This window comes from Salvelinus fontinalis, unplaced genomic scaffold, assembly GCF_029448725.1.
Source record: "Salvelinus fontinalis isolate EN_2023a unplaced genomic scaffold, ASM2944872v1 scaffold_1707, whole genome shotgun sequence".
NCBI classification, from domain to species: Eukaryota; Metazoa; Chordata; class Actinopteri; order Salmoniformes; family Salmonidae; genus Salvelinus; species Salvelinus fontinalis.
Window position 1 is genome coordinate 1886 of NW_026601916.1, and position 13935 is coordinate 15820.

At 41.2% G+C, this 13935-nt stretch overlaps 1 protein-coding gene across 1 annotated transcript; it reads right to left on the minus strand.

Annotated features, from left to right (window-relative positions):
* Nucleotides 1-2296: 2296 nt before the first annotated feature.
* On the minus strand, nt 2297-12877 carry LOC129849801 (zinc finger protein 664-like). The gene is made up of 2 exons (XM_055916570.1): nt 12099-12877; nt 2297-4116 (listed from the first exon to the last, which is right to left on the minus strand). Exons 1-2 carry the CDS (start codon nt 12520-12522, stop codon nt 3203-3205), a joined length of 1338 nt encoding a protein of 445 aa, XP_055772545.1. The 5' UTR covers nt 12523-12877; the 3' UTR covers nt 2297-3202.
* Between the last annotated feature and the right edge of the window lie 1058 nt (nt 12878-13935).

The following is a 13935-nucleotide window of genomic DNA, read 5'->3' on the forward strand; positions in this document are numbered from 1 at the left end:
GATTATTGTAAATATATGTAATTAAATAATACCATTGAGTGGTGCAGCGGTCTAAGGTACTGCATGGCAGTGCTAGAGGCGTCACTAGAGGCGTCACCCGGGTTCGATCCCGGGCTGTACCACAACCTGCCGTGATCGGGAGTTCCATAGGGCGGCACACAATTGGCCAAGCGTCGCCCGGTGTTTCCTCCTACACATTGGTGCAGCTGGCTTCCGGGTTAAGCGGGCGGGTGTTAAGAAGCGCGGTTTGACGGGTCATGTTTCAGAGGACGCGTGACTCGACCTTCGCCTCCTGAGCCCGTTGGGGAGTTGCAGCGATGAGACAAGATCCACATTGGGGAGTTGCAGCGATGAGACAAGATCCACATTGGGGAGAAAAAACGGGCGTAAAATGATAAAAAATGCTTAAATAATGACAACAAACAAAGGTTGCATCCCAACGTGGCAATAAACAGTAGGCAAAGTGACCAGGACAAAATGAACTCAAACGTTTTACCATTGGAACACTTGATGTAATGATGTAATAATGGACAAAATGAACTCAAACGTTTTACCATTTCACCCACCATTTACAACAACGTCACTGAGCACCATCACTGTCTTTCCTTCGTGGATCTCCTGCATGTTTACATATCTGGCATTACTCATCTCATATGTATATACTGTATTCTATCCTATTCTACTGTATCTTAGTCTATGTATTACTCATCTCATATGTATATACTCTATTCTATCCTATTCTACTGTATCTTAGTCTATGTATTACTCATCTCATATGTATATAGTGTATTCTATTCATTAACAAATACTAAGAGGGACCAAGAGTCTTTTGATTGGTCAGTCATTGGGTTCATTTGTTGAAATCAAATCAAGCTTTATTTATACAGCACATTTCAGACATGGATGCAACACAATGGCTTCACAAGAAAAAACAAATAAAAAAAATGAAATATTTAGTACACAACAAACAGAAGACTAACAACTGAAAGACTAATGAGCAGCCTAAGGAAATGCCATTGATTAAAATATTAATTGGATGCAATGCAAATTCAAGGTATTTTTTTTTTAGGAGGGGTTCATCGCTCCCTGGTACCATATAGAACAGAAACAGTAACTCATGCCCTGGAATGTGGTCTCTTTAGGTTTTTATCACCCAAAAGACATTGTAAATGTCCTGTCAGTGTTTTCTCCCAGAGGCAAGTCCTCAGTAGAACACACAGACACAATAGTTCTAAGAACCCTCTATTCTGTTGCATAAAACAACCATTTGATCCAATAAAAGTATTATAACATAATGTTGCAGTTTTGCTCTCAGTGTCCACTGAAAGTTGACTAGTAACAACAACTGGGACATAAAAGTCACCCACCATGAGACCCACTAAATCTGCCCAAGAAGAGGCAAACAAAAGAACTGGTGTTACACATACTGACTAACGAGGTGTCACCAATCAGTGAGCCCTACGTGCTAACAAGCTATACTTGCTAAAGTCCAACCTTAAAACATAAATGGAAAAACGAAAGCCTGGAACACCTTTCCCCTTAAGACAACAAATAAAACCTATAATTTTTGTTGGACAAGTTTGCTCACCACCAACAGAAAACAACTTCCATTTCACATTATAATCAACTACAATGCTTCACCTTCTACAATATAAACATAGTGTCTACTGGCTGTCAACAATTAAAAACAAGAAAAAACACGTATTTCTAAATAATAATATACAATCGTATTATTTTTTTCTCCTTTTTCATTCTATAGAATCCTAAAACTCACTGGCTTCTAGAACTCTCGTCCCCTTGGAACGAGCCCAAACAAAACTAATCTCCAATACGGAAAACCGTGCAGTCAAAATAAATTGTGATCCATGGCAACGCAAGGGCTAAACGCAAAACTATGACTGTCCCCCCTTGAAACAATCAGCAACCAAGTTGTCCTTAACACGGACATGTCTGATTTCAAGAGGAAAATCCTGCAATATCCGTAGTAACTTTCCACCTCACTGCGGAGCTTCTCTCTCTTTTCAGAGTTCACTCGATAGGCATGTTGTTGGATCGGGACCCAGTCCCCAATGTCATGCTCTAGTAAATTTGGTTTGGCACATCTGAGAATTAAACCTGCTATTCTAAAAGAAGGGCAACAATGTCAATATAATTATACCCGTAAATTGTCAGTTGATTGCATAAATAATTATGATTACTAAAAGTTACATGAATTGTAAATATGAATGATCAAAACCAAATAGACACCCCTTTGTTAATATGTATTGTCAATAATTAACTTAATGGTAAGGCATGGTATAATAAAAAAATATATATATTTTTTTGATTGCATTGTCTTATTTTCAACAACTTTTCAATTACATTGTGCTAGGTGGGATAGCCTCAATGTCAAAACACAGTTTTAACGTGTCCAAATCAATAACCAATATGCAGAAACAGTTTGGGATAAATTGAAAACCTAAACATAACGTGCTATTTACACAAACATCTGCCACAATAATCATATTTCTTTTCTTTTTTTTTAAACAAGCTCCTTATAAACTGCACAAGCACCAGAAACGCTGTTGTTTTGACAAGTAGCAATAAATCACTGATATCGATTAGGGGGGAAATCAGGTTGTACGTGCTGTTGAAAGTAACAACTAAAAAAACACGTGGAAATGGGAGATTTTACCTCACTGGTTAGAGGACAACCTGCAGAAGACAGTCAGCTACATTTTGCAGTGATGCATTTAAATGTAGGGGTCACTAAACAAAGGAACACAACACTTATTTGTCATCACTCAACGATATCATGTTGAAATCAATTGTGTGACAGAAGGGAGATGAGGTTGCACGTCCTGTTAAAACTAACAGCTCAAAAACCACACGGAATCTGGGAATAATGTGTACATCACTGGTTAGAGGACAACTAGTTTTTTGTTAGTCACTTTCTGATAAATCTCATAAATAGTCATCTTCCAATTCAGAGCCTGGATTTTCCCCCTGAGGCCAATATCCATATCATGTTGAAATCAATAGAACAGGGGGCAAACGTTTAGGGTTCTACATTGTGACATCATTAAAATACTCCTACTACAATGTTAAAACATTCTACATTATGACATCATTACACACTCCTCCTACAATGTTTAAACATTCTACATTGTGACATTATTTCATTGATATCATGAAACAACTCCTTGATGTATTTTATGTTTAATCAGAGATCTGAGATACAGGGGAAGGGAAGTATCCCTTCCCCCGTGTGTGTCCACTTGTGTATATTCAGGCTGTTTTGCTGAGTAAAACTCTTCCCACATCGATCACAGCTATAAGATTTCTCTCCTGTGTGTGTTCTAAGGTGTATAGTTAGATAACTAGAAGTAGTAAAACTCTTCCCACATTGATCACATAACGGATTCTCTCCTGTGTGTGTTCTCTGGTGCACTGTCAGATAGTTAGAAGTACTAAAACTCCTCCCACATTGATCACAGCTATATGGTTTCTCTCCCGTGTGTGTTCTCTGGTGCACTGTCAGTTGGCCAGATTGACAATAACTCTTCCCACATTGATCACAGCTATAAGGTTTCTCTCCTGTGTGTGTTCTCTGGTGTATTGTTAGAGAGCCAAATGTAGAAAAACTCTTCCTACATTGATCACAGCTATATGGTTTCTCTCCTGTGTGTATTCTATGGTGTGCAGTCAGATTGCTAGATGTAAAATAACTCTTCCCACATTGAGCACAGCCATATGGTTTCTCTCCTGTGTGTGTTCTTTGGTGTGCAGTCAGATCGCTAGAATTAACAAAACTCTTCCCACATTGAGCACAGCCATATGGTTTCTCTCTTGTGTGAATTCTCTGATGAATTTTAATGCATGATGAGGAGGTAAATCTCTTCCCACATTGACCACAGCAATAAGGTTTCTCTCCTGTGTGGAATCTCTGATGAATTTTAATGCCTGATGAGGAGGTGAATCTCTTCCCACAGTCAGAGCAGCGGTGAGGTTTCTTTCCTGTCGATCTCTGCTGGTGTTTCTTGAGGAGTTCTGACGTGGAGAGACTCTTCTCTGCCTCGGCAGCGTCATGATGTAGTTGAGACTCCCCAGAGGATCCACGATAGTCCCGTCTCTCTCCTGTGTGAACAACAAAGTCAGACGGTTAAAGGGCCACAACAGCAGAAATCCACTGTTTATTTGAGGTAAAAGGTGATGCCCAGAGGTCTGTTAAATTATTTTACAATTGTCTTAAGACAGTCAAACCTAAGCAGTGTACCAGACGACCTTCGATCTCCAAAAAGGTCCCTTTCTGTGTTTGCTAAAATTGCAGCACGAGGGCGATGCACACACAATTTGATTGCAGAAACACCTCCCTGCTAATGAGGAAACCACTAGTTATGGATGTAATATATCTGCCTGGAGCAAAAATGGTGAGCAAAGATTTTAGTTTTCCACAATGTAGTCTGAATATTACAGCGCAAGATCAGGAGTGCTACTGAAGGAAACTCACATTAAGCTCTGTGTCTATTCACTAATTCACCACCGTGGGGGAAAACTCAGGGCAGTTCTCATAGGCTGACAGCAAAAATAGCCTCCATTTCCAGGTTGTTTATGAGTGCATTTCACATTACTTTTGGATAATAACTGTAACGCTCGTTTGAATCTCCTGCTTAATATGTTTGTGTTATTGCCGCAAATCAACTGCTTTATACTTATAAAACACTTCAACCAGTAAAATGCTCTTTAGCTAGCTTTGCCATCAGCCTGAAACTGAGGGTTTGTACATTAAGTGTTTAACAAATTGGCCCATAACTTCACCTAACAACAACATAGACCTACTGTAGGACCCATAACTTCACCTAACAATAACATAGACCTACTGTAGGACCCATAACTCCACCTAACAATAACATAGACCTACTGTAGGACCCATAACTTCACCGAACCTCAATAACTACAGACATACTAGAGCATATGTGTGTTGTACAATAGCCTATATATCAAAAAACAGTTCACCACAAATAATGAGCTAAGTAGCTCTGTGTGCAAACAGACTAAAGAGACCCTACTGTAAATGTAACGGATGTGAAATGGCTAGCTAGTTAGCGGGTACGCGCTAGTAGCATTTCAATCAGTTACGTCACTTGCTCTGAGACTTAAGTAGGGTTTCCCCTTGCTCTGCAAGGGCCGCGGCCTTTGTGGAGCGATGGGTAACGATGCTTCGTGGGTGACTGTTGTTGATGTGTGCAGAGGGTCCCTGGTTCGCGCCCGTGTCGGGGCGAGGGGACGACGTAAAGTTATACTGTTACATAAATCAAGCAGACAATAACATTATACACATCAATTTGTTACGGATGTTGGAACCAACGTGGAGCACGGCATAATTGTCTTTACCAGAGTAATGAATGAAGAAGCACTTTGGTTGTTGTTGCATGTCGTGATGTTTGTTATGTGACTGGAATTCAGAAAATGATTTCCTGGATCAGCTGATGATAGTTGAACATTTGACTTTAACTAAACAGCTACAGTATTAAGAATGATGTGTAATTACTGAAGAACCACGTTAATGACAGTATCCATTTGGGTGTTGTCAATAAAGCTAAGACTTAAATGTATATATATACACTGCTCAAAAAAATAAAGGTAACACTTAAACAACACAATGTAACTCCAAGTCAATCACACTTCTGTGAAATCAAACTGTCCACTTAGGAAGCAACACTGATTGACAATAAATTTCACATGCTGTTGTGCAAATGGAATAGACAAAAGGTGGAAATTATAGGCAATTAGCAAGACACCCCCAAAAAAGGAGTGATTCTGCAGGTGGTGACCACAGACCACTCTCAGTTCCTATGCTTCCTGGCTGATGTTTTGGTCACTTTTGAATGCTGGCGGTGCTCTCACTCTAGTGGTAGCATGAGACGGAGTCTACAACCCACACAAGTGGCTCAGGTAGTGCAGTTCATCCAGGATGGCACATCAATGCGAGCTGTGGCAAAAAGGTTTGTTGTGTCTGTCAGCGTAGTGTCCAGAGCATGGAGGCGCTACCAGGAGACAGGCCAGTACATCAGGAGACGTGGAGGAGGCCGTAGGAGGGCAACAACCAAGCAGCAGGACCGCTACCTCTGCCTTTGTGCAAGGAGGTGCACTGCCAGCGCCCTGCAAAATGACCTCCAGCAGGCCACAAATGTGCATGTGTCTGCTCAAACGGTCAGAAACAGACTCCATGAGGGTGGTATGAGGGCCCGACGTCCACAGGTGGGGGTTGTGCTTACAGCCCAACACCGTGCAGGACGTTTGGCATTTGCCAGAGAACACCAAGATTGGCAAATTCGCCACTGGCGCCCTGTGCTCTTCACAGATGAAAGCAGGTTCACACTGAGCACATGTGACAGACGTGACAGAGTCTGGAGACGCCGTAGAGAACGTTCTGCTGCCTGCAACATCCTCCAGCATGACCGGTTTGGCGATGGGTCAGTCAAGGTGTGGGGTGGCATTTCTTTGTGGGTCCGCACAGCCCTCCATGTGCTCGCCAGAGGTAGCCTGACTGCCAATAGGTACCGAGATGAGATCCTCAGACCCCTTGTGAGACCATATGCTGACACATGCACATTTGTGGATGCGGGCAGCGATCGGTTGAAGAGCATGCATTTAGTTTTACTAGCATATAAGAGCAGTTGGAGGCCACGGAAGGAGTGTTGTATGGCGTTGAAGCTCGTATGGAGGTTTGTTAACACAGTGTCCAAAGAAGGGCCAGATGTATACAGAATGGTGTCGGCTGCGTAGAGATGGATCAGAGAAACACCCACAGCAAGAGTTACATCATTGATATATACAGAGAGTCAGCCTGAGAATTGAACCCTGTGGCACCCCCATAGAGACTGCCAGAGGTCCGGACAACAGGCCCTCCGATTTGACACACTTTACTCCATCAGAGAAGTAGTTGGTGAACCAGGCGAGGCAGTCATTAGAAAAACCGAGGATACTGAGTCTGCCGATAAGAATATGGTGATTGACATTGTCGAAAGCCTGGCCAGGTTGATGAAGACGGCTGCACAGTACTGTCTTTTATCGATGGCGGTTATGATATCGTTTAGTAACTTGAGCGAGGCTGAGGTGTACACGTGACCAGCTCGGAAACTGGATTGCACAGCGGAGAAGGTACGGTGGGATTTAAAATGGTCAGTGATCAGTGAGTTTGTTAACTTGACTTTCGAAGACTTTAGAACGGCAGGGCAGGATGGATATAGGTCTGTAATATTTTGTGTCTAGTGTCACCCCCTTTAAAGAGGGGGATGACCTCGGAAGCGTTCCAATCTTCAGGAATCTCGGACGATACGGAAGAGAGGTCGAACAGACTAGTAATAGGGGTTGCCACAATGGCGGCGGATAATTTTAGAAAGAGAGGGTCCAGATTGTCTAGCCCAGCTGATTTGTACGGGTCCAGGTTTTGCAACTCTTTCAGAACATCAGCTATCTGGATTTGGGTGAAGGAGAAGCTGGGGAGGCTTGGGGAAGTAGCTGAGGGGGGTGGGGAGCTGTTGGCCGGGGTTGGGGTAGCCAGGAGGAAAGCATGGCCAGCCATAGAGAAAGGCTTATTGAAATTCTCAATTATCGTGGAGTTATCGGTGGTGACAGTGTTTCCTAGCCTCAGTGTAGTAGGCAGCTGGGTTGAGGTACTCTTATTCTCCATGGACTTTACAGTGTCCCCAAAACGTTTTGGAGTTAGAGCTACAGGATGCAAATTTCTGTTTGAAAAAGCTAGCCTTTGCTTTCCTAACTGACTGTGTGTATTGGTTCCTGACTTCTCTGAAAAGTTGCATATCGCAGGGACTATTCGATGCTAGTGCAGTACTCCACCGGATGTTTTTGTACTGCCCGAGGGCAGTCAGGTCTGGAGTGAACAAAGGGCTATATCTGTTCTTAGTTCTACATTTTTTGAAAGGGGCATGCTTATTTAAGGTGGTGAGGAAATTACAATTAAAAAACAACCAGGCATCCCCTACTGAAAGGATGAGGTCAATATCCTTCCAGGATATATCCAGGTTAACGGATTTAGGGTTGTACCTGGTGGGTTCCTTGATCATTTGTGTGAGATTGAGGGCATCTAGCTTGGATTGTAGGACGGCGGGGGTGTTAACCTCACTAGGGTAGGGGGCACTATTTTCACCTCCGGATGAAAAGCGTGCCCAAAGTAAACTTGGTAGATTTAGATAGAAAACACTATCTATCACAGGTCTAAAAAATATAGCAGATCCGTATCATATTGGGTGAGGCGGGTTGCCGGAAGGTATATTTAATTTTTTTAAATGAAAAAGATTGAAATATATTGCAATATATACAAAAAAGGTTGAAAAAAAACAAACCATTTACAACAAACACGTCTTACTGCTACACGCCATCTTGGATTATAAAATGACTCTGTTAAAAACCATTGGATTTAGCAAACTCTAAAATTATTTAGGATTTCTGTGCCCACAAACTGTTTTCCCAGCGTAACATAAGGAGGCACTAAATGATACATAGTTCGAGTGCATTTCAGAATACAAAAAAACTGTCCGACAGCAAGATCCCGTATTTAAGTTGAAGTTCATCATATGACAAGCGTAACATTATGACTATAACCAATGTTCCCTGAAGGAGGGAAATTAGGAACAACATAGTATCAAATCCACGCCTCGCTGGAAGCCCCGCCTTCCACAGGTGATGAGAGTGAGACTTGGATTTATTCCTTAAATTTAATACTGCTCTTCACCGACCCAGGAAAGGCGGGGACAAACAGGCGTTGTACCTCATTTCCCTCCTACAGGGAAGTGCAATTATAATCAAAGTTACACTCCCTTTCAGTCATTCAACTTCGGTACAACATACTACGGGGAAATACAATCATTCCCGATGCCGACCCCTACGGATACTAAATGAAACAGCCCATGGCAGACCACCCAGACTTGACCCTACAAGATGCGCCAGTTTTATCAATTTATTTTTTGTCTTTTGTTTGAAACACTCCTGTCAATGTTGAGTAAGGACACACACACCTGATTACACATATAGAGGTAGGACTAGTCTACCTGGTTACACATACAGAAGTAGGACTAGTCTACCTGGTTACACATACAGAAGTAGGACTAGTCTACCTGGCCGGCACACAAATGTAGGCCTATAAATGTGCCCATTTGGGGATGTCTGATGGTATTTCTCATTGTCTTAACGCTGCACCACTAATGAGTTGTGGAGCTTCTCAAAGTAACTTTTTCCTCACCTCCAAACAGCAAGTAAACAAAATCTAATCAAAATCAATTAAAAATGACAATAGTTCCTCAAAGTAAAACAGCAAGTAAAAATCACAATCAAATGCAAAAAAATCGAAATCAATTGCGAATGACAATAGTTCCTCAAAGTATTTTCGTAAAATATTTCCAGCTCTCACCCTTTCGATAACCACTCAGCATTAAAGGGAAAAACGTAATTCTATGATCCAGTGGAAATGTCATAAAATACCTGATTACTTCTTATCCTTTGCACAAATAGCCTATAGCTGTGTCTGTCCAGAACTCACTGGAGCAGGAAACTGAGGGCCTAGAATATTTTATATAATGTTGCAAGCTTGCTATCCGAGTTTCCTGACCCAGTTGATAGTTGAAACAATGTTTCAAGTTTGTAGTAGACAGGCCATGTGCAGCCAATGTGATTTCTAGGATATTTATTTTTATCAGGATATTTTCTACCTGCAGAATGCAATGTTTTAATTTGTTGGCTTTGTGTCGGCTATCTTTACATAGTTGGCAATGGCAATAACAGTTACTTTTAGATTTGTATAATTTTCATTTAGATAGATTGAAGATTAATCACAGACACTAATTTTGAGATACTATTATAAATTAAATGAAACTGTTCCAGTAAAATGTGCATATGAAAATCATAACTGGCACGCAGATTGGTAGAAATGGTCAGATAAATTGGCATTCCAACTGGAAAAGGTTGCAGACTGATGGTGTAGTCAAATACTAGTCTATTATTCTATCTATCTGTAGTCTATTAGTCTATTACTGCAAACTTCAGGAGCAAAACGGCAGAATTTACGAAGTCCAGCAGCGGAGGGGGGACTCCCTCTGGTCGGGTTGTGTTGACGACCGGCTCCCTCTGGTCGGGTTATGTTGACGACCGGCTCCCTCTGGTCGGGTTATGTTGACGACCGGCTCCCTCTGGTCGGGTTATGTTGACGACCGGCTCCCTCTGGTCGGGTTATGTTGACGACCGGCTCCCTCTGGTCGGGTTATGTTGACGACCGGCTCCCTCTGGTCAGGTTATGTTGACGACCGGCTCCCTCTGGTCGGGTTGTGTTGACGACCGGCTCCCTCTGGTCGGGTTGTGTTGACGACCGGCTCCCTCTGGTCGGGTTGTGTTGACGACCGGCTCCCTCTGGTCGGGTTGTGTTGACGACCGGCTCCCTCTGGTCGGGTTATGTTGACGACCGGCTCCCTCTAGTTATGACTCAGTCATTTGTGTGTCTTAATTATTTAATCAAACAGAATGCTTAAAGCATCATACAAGTTCAGTACATACAGATTTTATAAAAACACATGGGGCGATTGGTAGAAAGAACAGATGACTCTTGGTTGACCAAGATGTATTTTAGTTGGGGACAGCACTAGAACATGATTTTGGGGATCCCAGGTGGCGCAGCGGACACTTCATCTCAGTGCTTGAGGCGTCACAACAGACACCCTGGATCAAATCCAGGCTGTATTACAACCGGCCGTGATTGGGAGTCCCATAGGGCGGCGCACAATTGGCCCAGCACCGTCCAGTGTAGGCAGTCATTGTAAATAAGAATTTGTTCTTAACTGACTTGCCTAGTTAAATAAAGGTTACATTTAAATAAATAAGTAAATAGTGTTTCATGACAAACCATTTTTTACAAATCTGTCAAGGCACCAACTTTGAGAAGGGTTTAAAACAAAGGTTTCAAACCAATTCATGAATGTAATTGCTTCTAGGTATGTCTTGCCATTAATGTAAAGGCATGGGAAAAAATTGGCTGAATATTATACAATGACTTATCAACAGCTCTTATAATTAGCCTCCACAGGAAATCTACACTGGCAATTCTAGAATATACGATATAGCCTAGAAACCTGGTTAAACTATCACTATGACATCATGGATGAATTCTAGAATATACTATATATCCTAGAAACCTGGTTAAACTATCACTATGACATCATGGATGAATACTAGAATATACTATATAGCCTAGAAACCTGGTTAAACTACCACTATGACATCATGGATGAATTCTAGAATATACTATATATCCTAGAAACCTGGTAAAACTATCCTTATGACATCATGGATGAATTCTAGAATATACTATATATCCTAGAAACCTGGTTAAACTATCATTATGATATCATGGATGGCCAGTCCTTGTATTCATAGTGTAGTGAATTCAGGGGGTAGCCCTGAGCTGAACTCAAACCAACACCTTATAACTGTTACGCCTAGATGTCTTAACTTCTTGACGAGATCGCTAGGTGTTGGGTTACGGTTGCTACAATAGCTTTCTCTATGAATTTGAGAGTGGTTACATTTCTCCAGACCCCATCCCTCAGCTGTTTACCAAACCAAGTCTCTGGGCAGCCATTTTGTTGCTGTTTAAATACTAGGTTGTCCCTTTAAAAAGCCACAAATCAATCAACCAATCTGAAGTTGAAACAATAACAAAGCAGTCATTCCACAACTGTTTTGGTAATAAGATGATGATGGGGCTGGAGACATTTAACTACTCTCAAATTCATAGACATACCTATGGATGAAAGGACTGACCATCCATGATATCAACATTATAGTTTTAACCATGTTGAGGCTATACAGTGTTGATTTACATTGTTTCTAAACATTGGAGTAAAAAAAGCTTATTTGGGGTTCTGATGGGGTACAACAGTTGAACTAAGCTCATGAGGCATGTGTTATATTCTCCAAGAATCAATGGCTATAAATAAATCATTTAAAAGTCAAAATATGGATGTAGCAATTGCCGATTTCCCCTTTAACACCAAACATCAGTTCAACAACTGCAGAGTTTGTACCTCTGTATTTAAGACAGTACTTACCAGTGGTAATCACGGCCCGGTTTCTCAAAACCATCTTATGGCTAAGTTCATCTTTAGAACCACTGGATGCCTTAAATTGCGTTTGGGAAATCGGGCCCAGATATCCAGTTTCTTCCTCCTCTTCTTCCGATGAGACCGTAAACTCCCCATCCTCCGCTTTCACTTCAAAAACTGAATCCTCCTCATCTTTTACTGTAACACCCTCCTCCTCTTTCACTCTGAACGCCTCTTCTTTCACTGTAACGTCTTCCTCTTCTTTCACTGAAACGTCTTTCTCTTCTTCTTTCAGGGTAACAACCTCACCCTCTACTTGTTTTTGTATTGTAACATCCTTCTCTTCCTCCTCTTCTTTGATGAGAGCTTCTTTCTCCGTCCAGCAAACCGTCTCTTCTTCACCAGGAAGAGAGTAATTTAGTGAACTCATGGTCGGAGATGTTAGCTAGCTAGGCTAATGCTAACTTAACCAGCCCGCCAGCTGAATAATAACAACAACACCGTAAATATGAAATGAAATAGGATAACTAACTAGACGACAGACGAGGGTTTAAAACACAGTGGCTAATATACACTAAAGCGTCTAAAGAGCTTTATTGGTTCGGCTATTTTGTCTAGCAAGCTACCGAGGTGGCGGACTAACTGTTGCTGCTGCTGAAAGAAGCGTTCCGTCCACTAGATTATACGTCACACTAACAGCATTGCGTTCCGTCCACTAGATTATACGTCACACTAACAGCATTGCCTTAAAATCGCACACCGCCATCTGCTGACTGGAGTGGGTAACGCTCAGTCTGAACCTCTGACTGCGATGGTGATGTGCGACTTTAAGACAATCACGCTAGTGTGACGTAAAATATATATTATAATGTTCAGACAAAAGGTTAGTGTAGGAAGCATGAGTTTTTACTCACCAGTGTAACTATACAGTGTGGTTAAAGACTTAGTAACTTAGTTGTGTTCACGATCTGGTTCCCTATAAACACAACCAGTTATGTTTTTGAATTATCACATATGTATTAATTTATTTCGGGATTCTGGGTAATCCACAGCAGATTTATGGAGAATTGCTGTGGGTGAGTTCAAAATTGAATAGACCCGGGATAGAAATATATAAAGTTGACATTACATCATAAAATCCCCCTTTTATATCATACATTAGCAATTTATGTTTTAGTAACTACTGTTGTTGGTTTGGCGTCAAATAAACCTACTATAATAAATAATAATAATAAATAATAATAAATAATAAACCTCTCTTTATATGTTATTTGCAAAATCTCAGTTTTCCATGTGGGTTTTATGCTAAAGTTCCCTCTTTCAAGTTGGTATCTAACTGGAAAATGCATCTTCTTTAGGAGTGATATTTTTACCCTGTCGACTACTGATCATTCATCCACACTGTGTGTCTCATCAATGCAGGTCATTTATGACAAATGTATAAAGTATATGTTTTATAAACTCATGAACACCAGGCAGTTTATTAGCCCGGTTTTGTTTGTTTAGGTGTGTTATACTTCTTCACCACCAGAGGGGGACATTGAGTAATTTCCAGGATAATTTGATATATTTTGAGGATGACAGTTTTTTCTGATGTAGTGAATATGAGACACATGGAAACAATGTATTTATTTTATTATAGTAAATTAGGAATTAGTAGGAATTGTTAAATCCACTATACGATCACAATGACTTTGATAGACATTTCAATAGTTTTTTTGTTCGTATATTATAGGGCAGATTTATGTAGAATAGCTGTGGGTTTTTGTTTTTGTAAACTTTTCGATGGGGATGTTATGTCTACGGTAGCAGTGTAGACGTCTTTGTCCTGTCGTGTCCCGTG

Bases quoted from the DNA above. Each gene is read 5' to 3' on its own strand.
- LOC129849801 (XM_055916570.1), bottom strand. From the start codon at position 12,522: ATGAGTTCACTAAATTACTCTCTTCCTGGTGAAGAAGAGACGGTTTGC. The intron at 4,117-12,098 runs GTAAGTACTGTC...TTGTTCACACAG, and splicing joins CCGGGCCGTGATTACCACTG to GAGAGAGACGGGACTATCGT.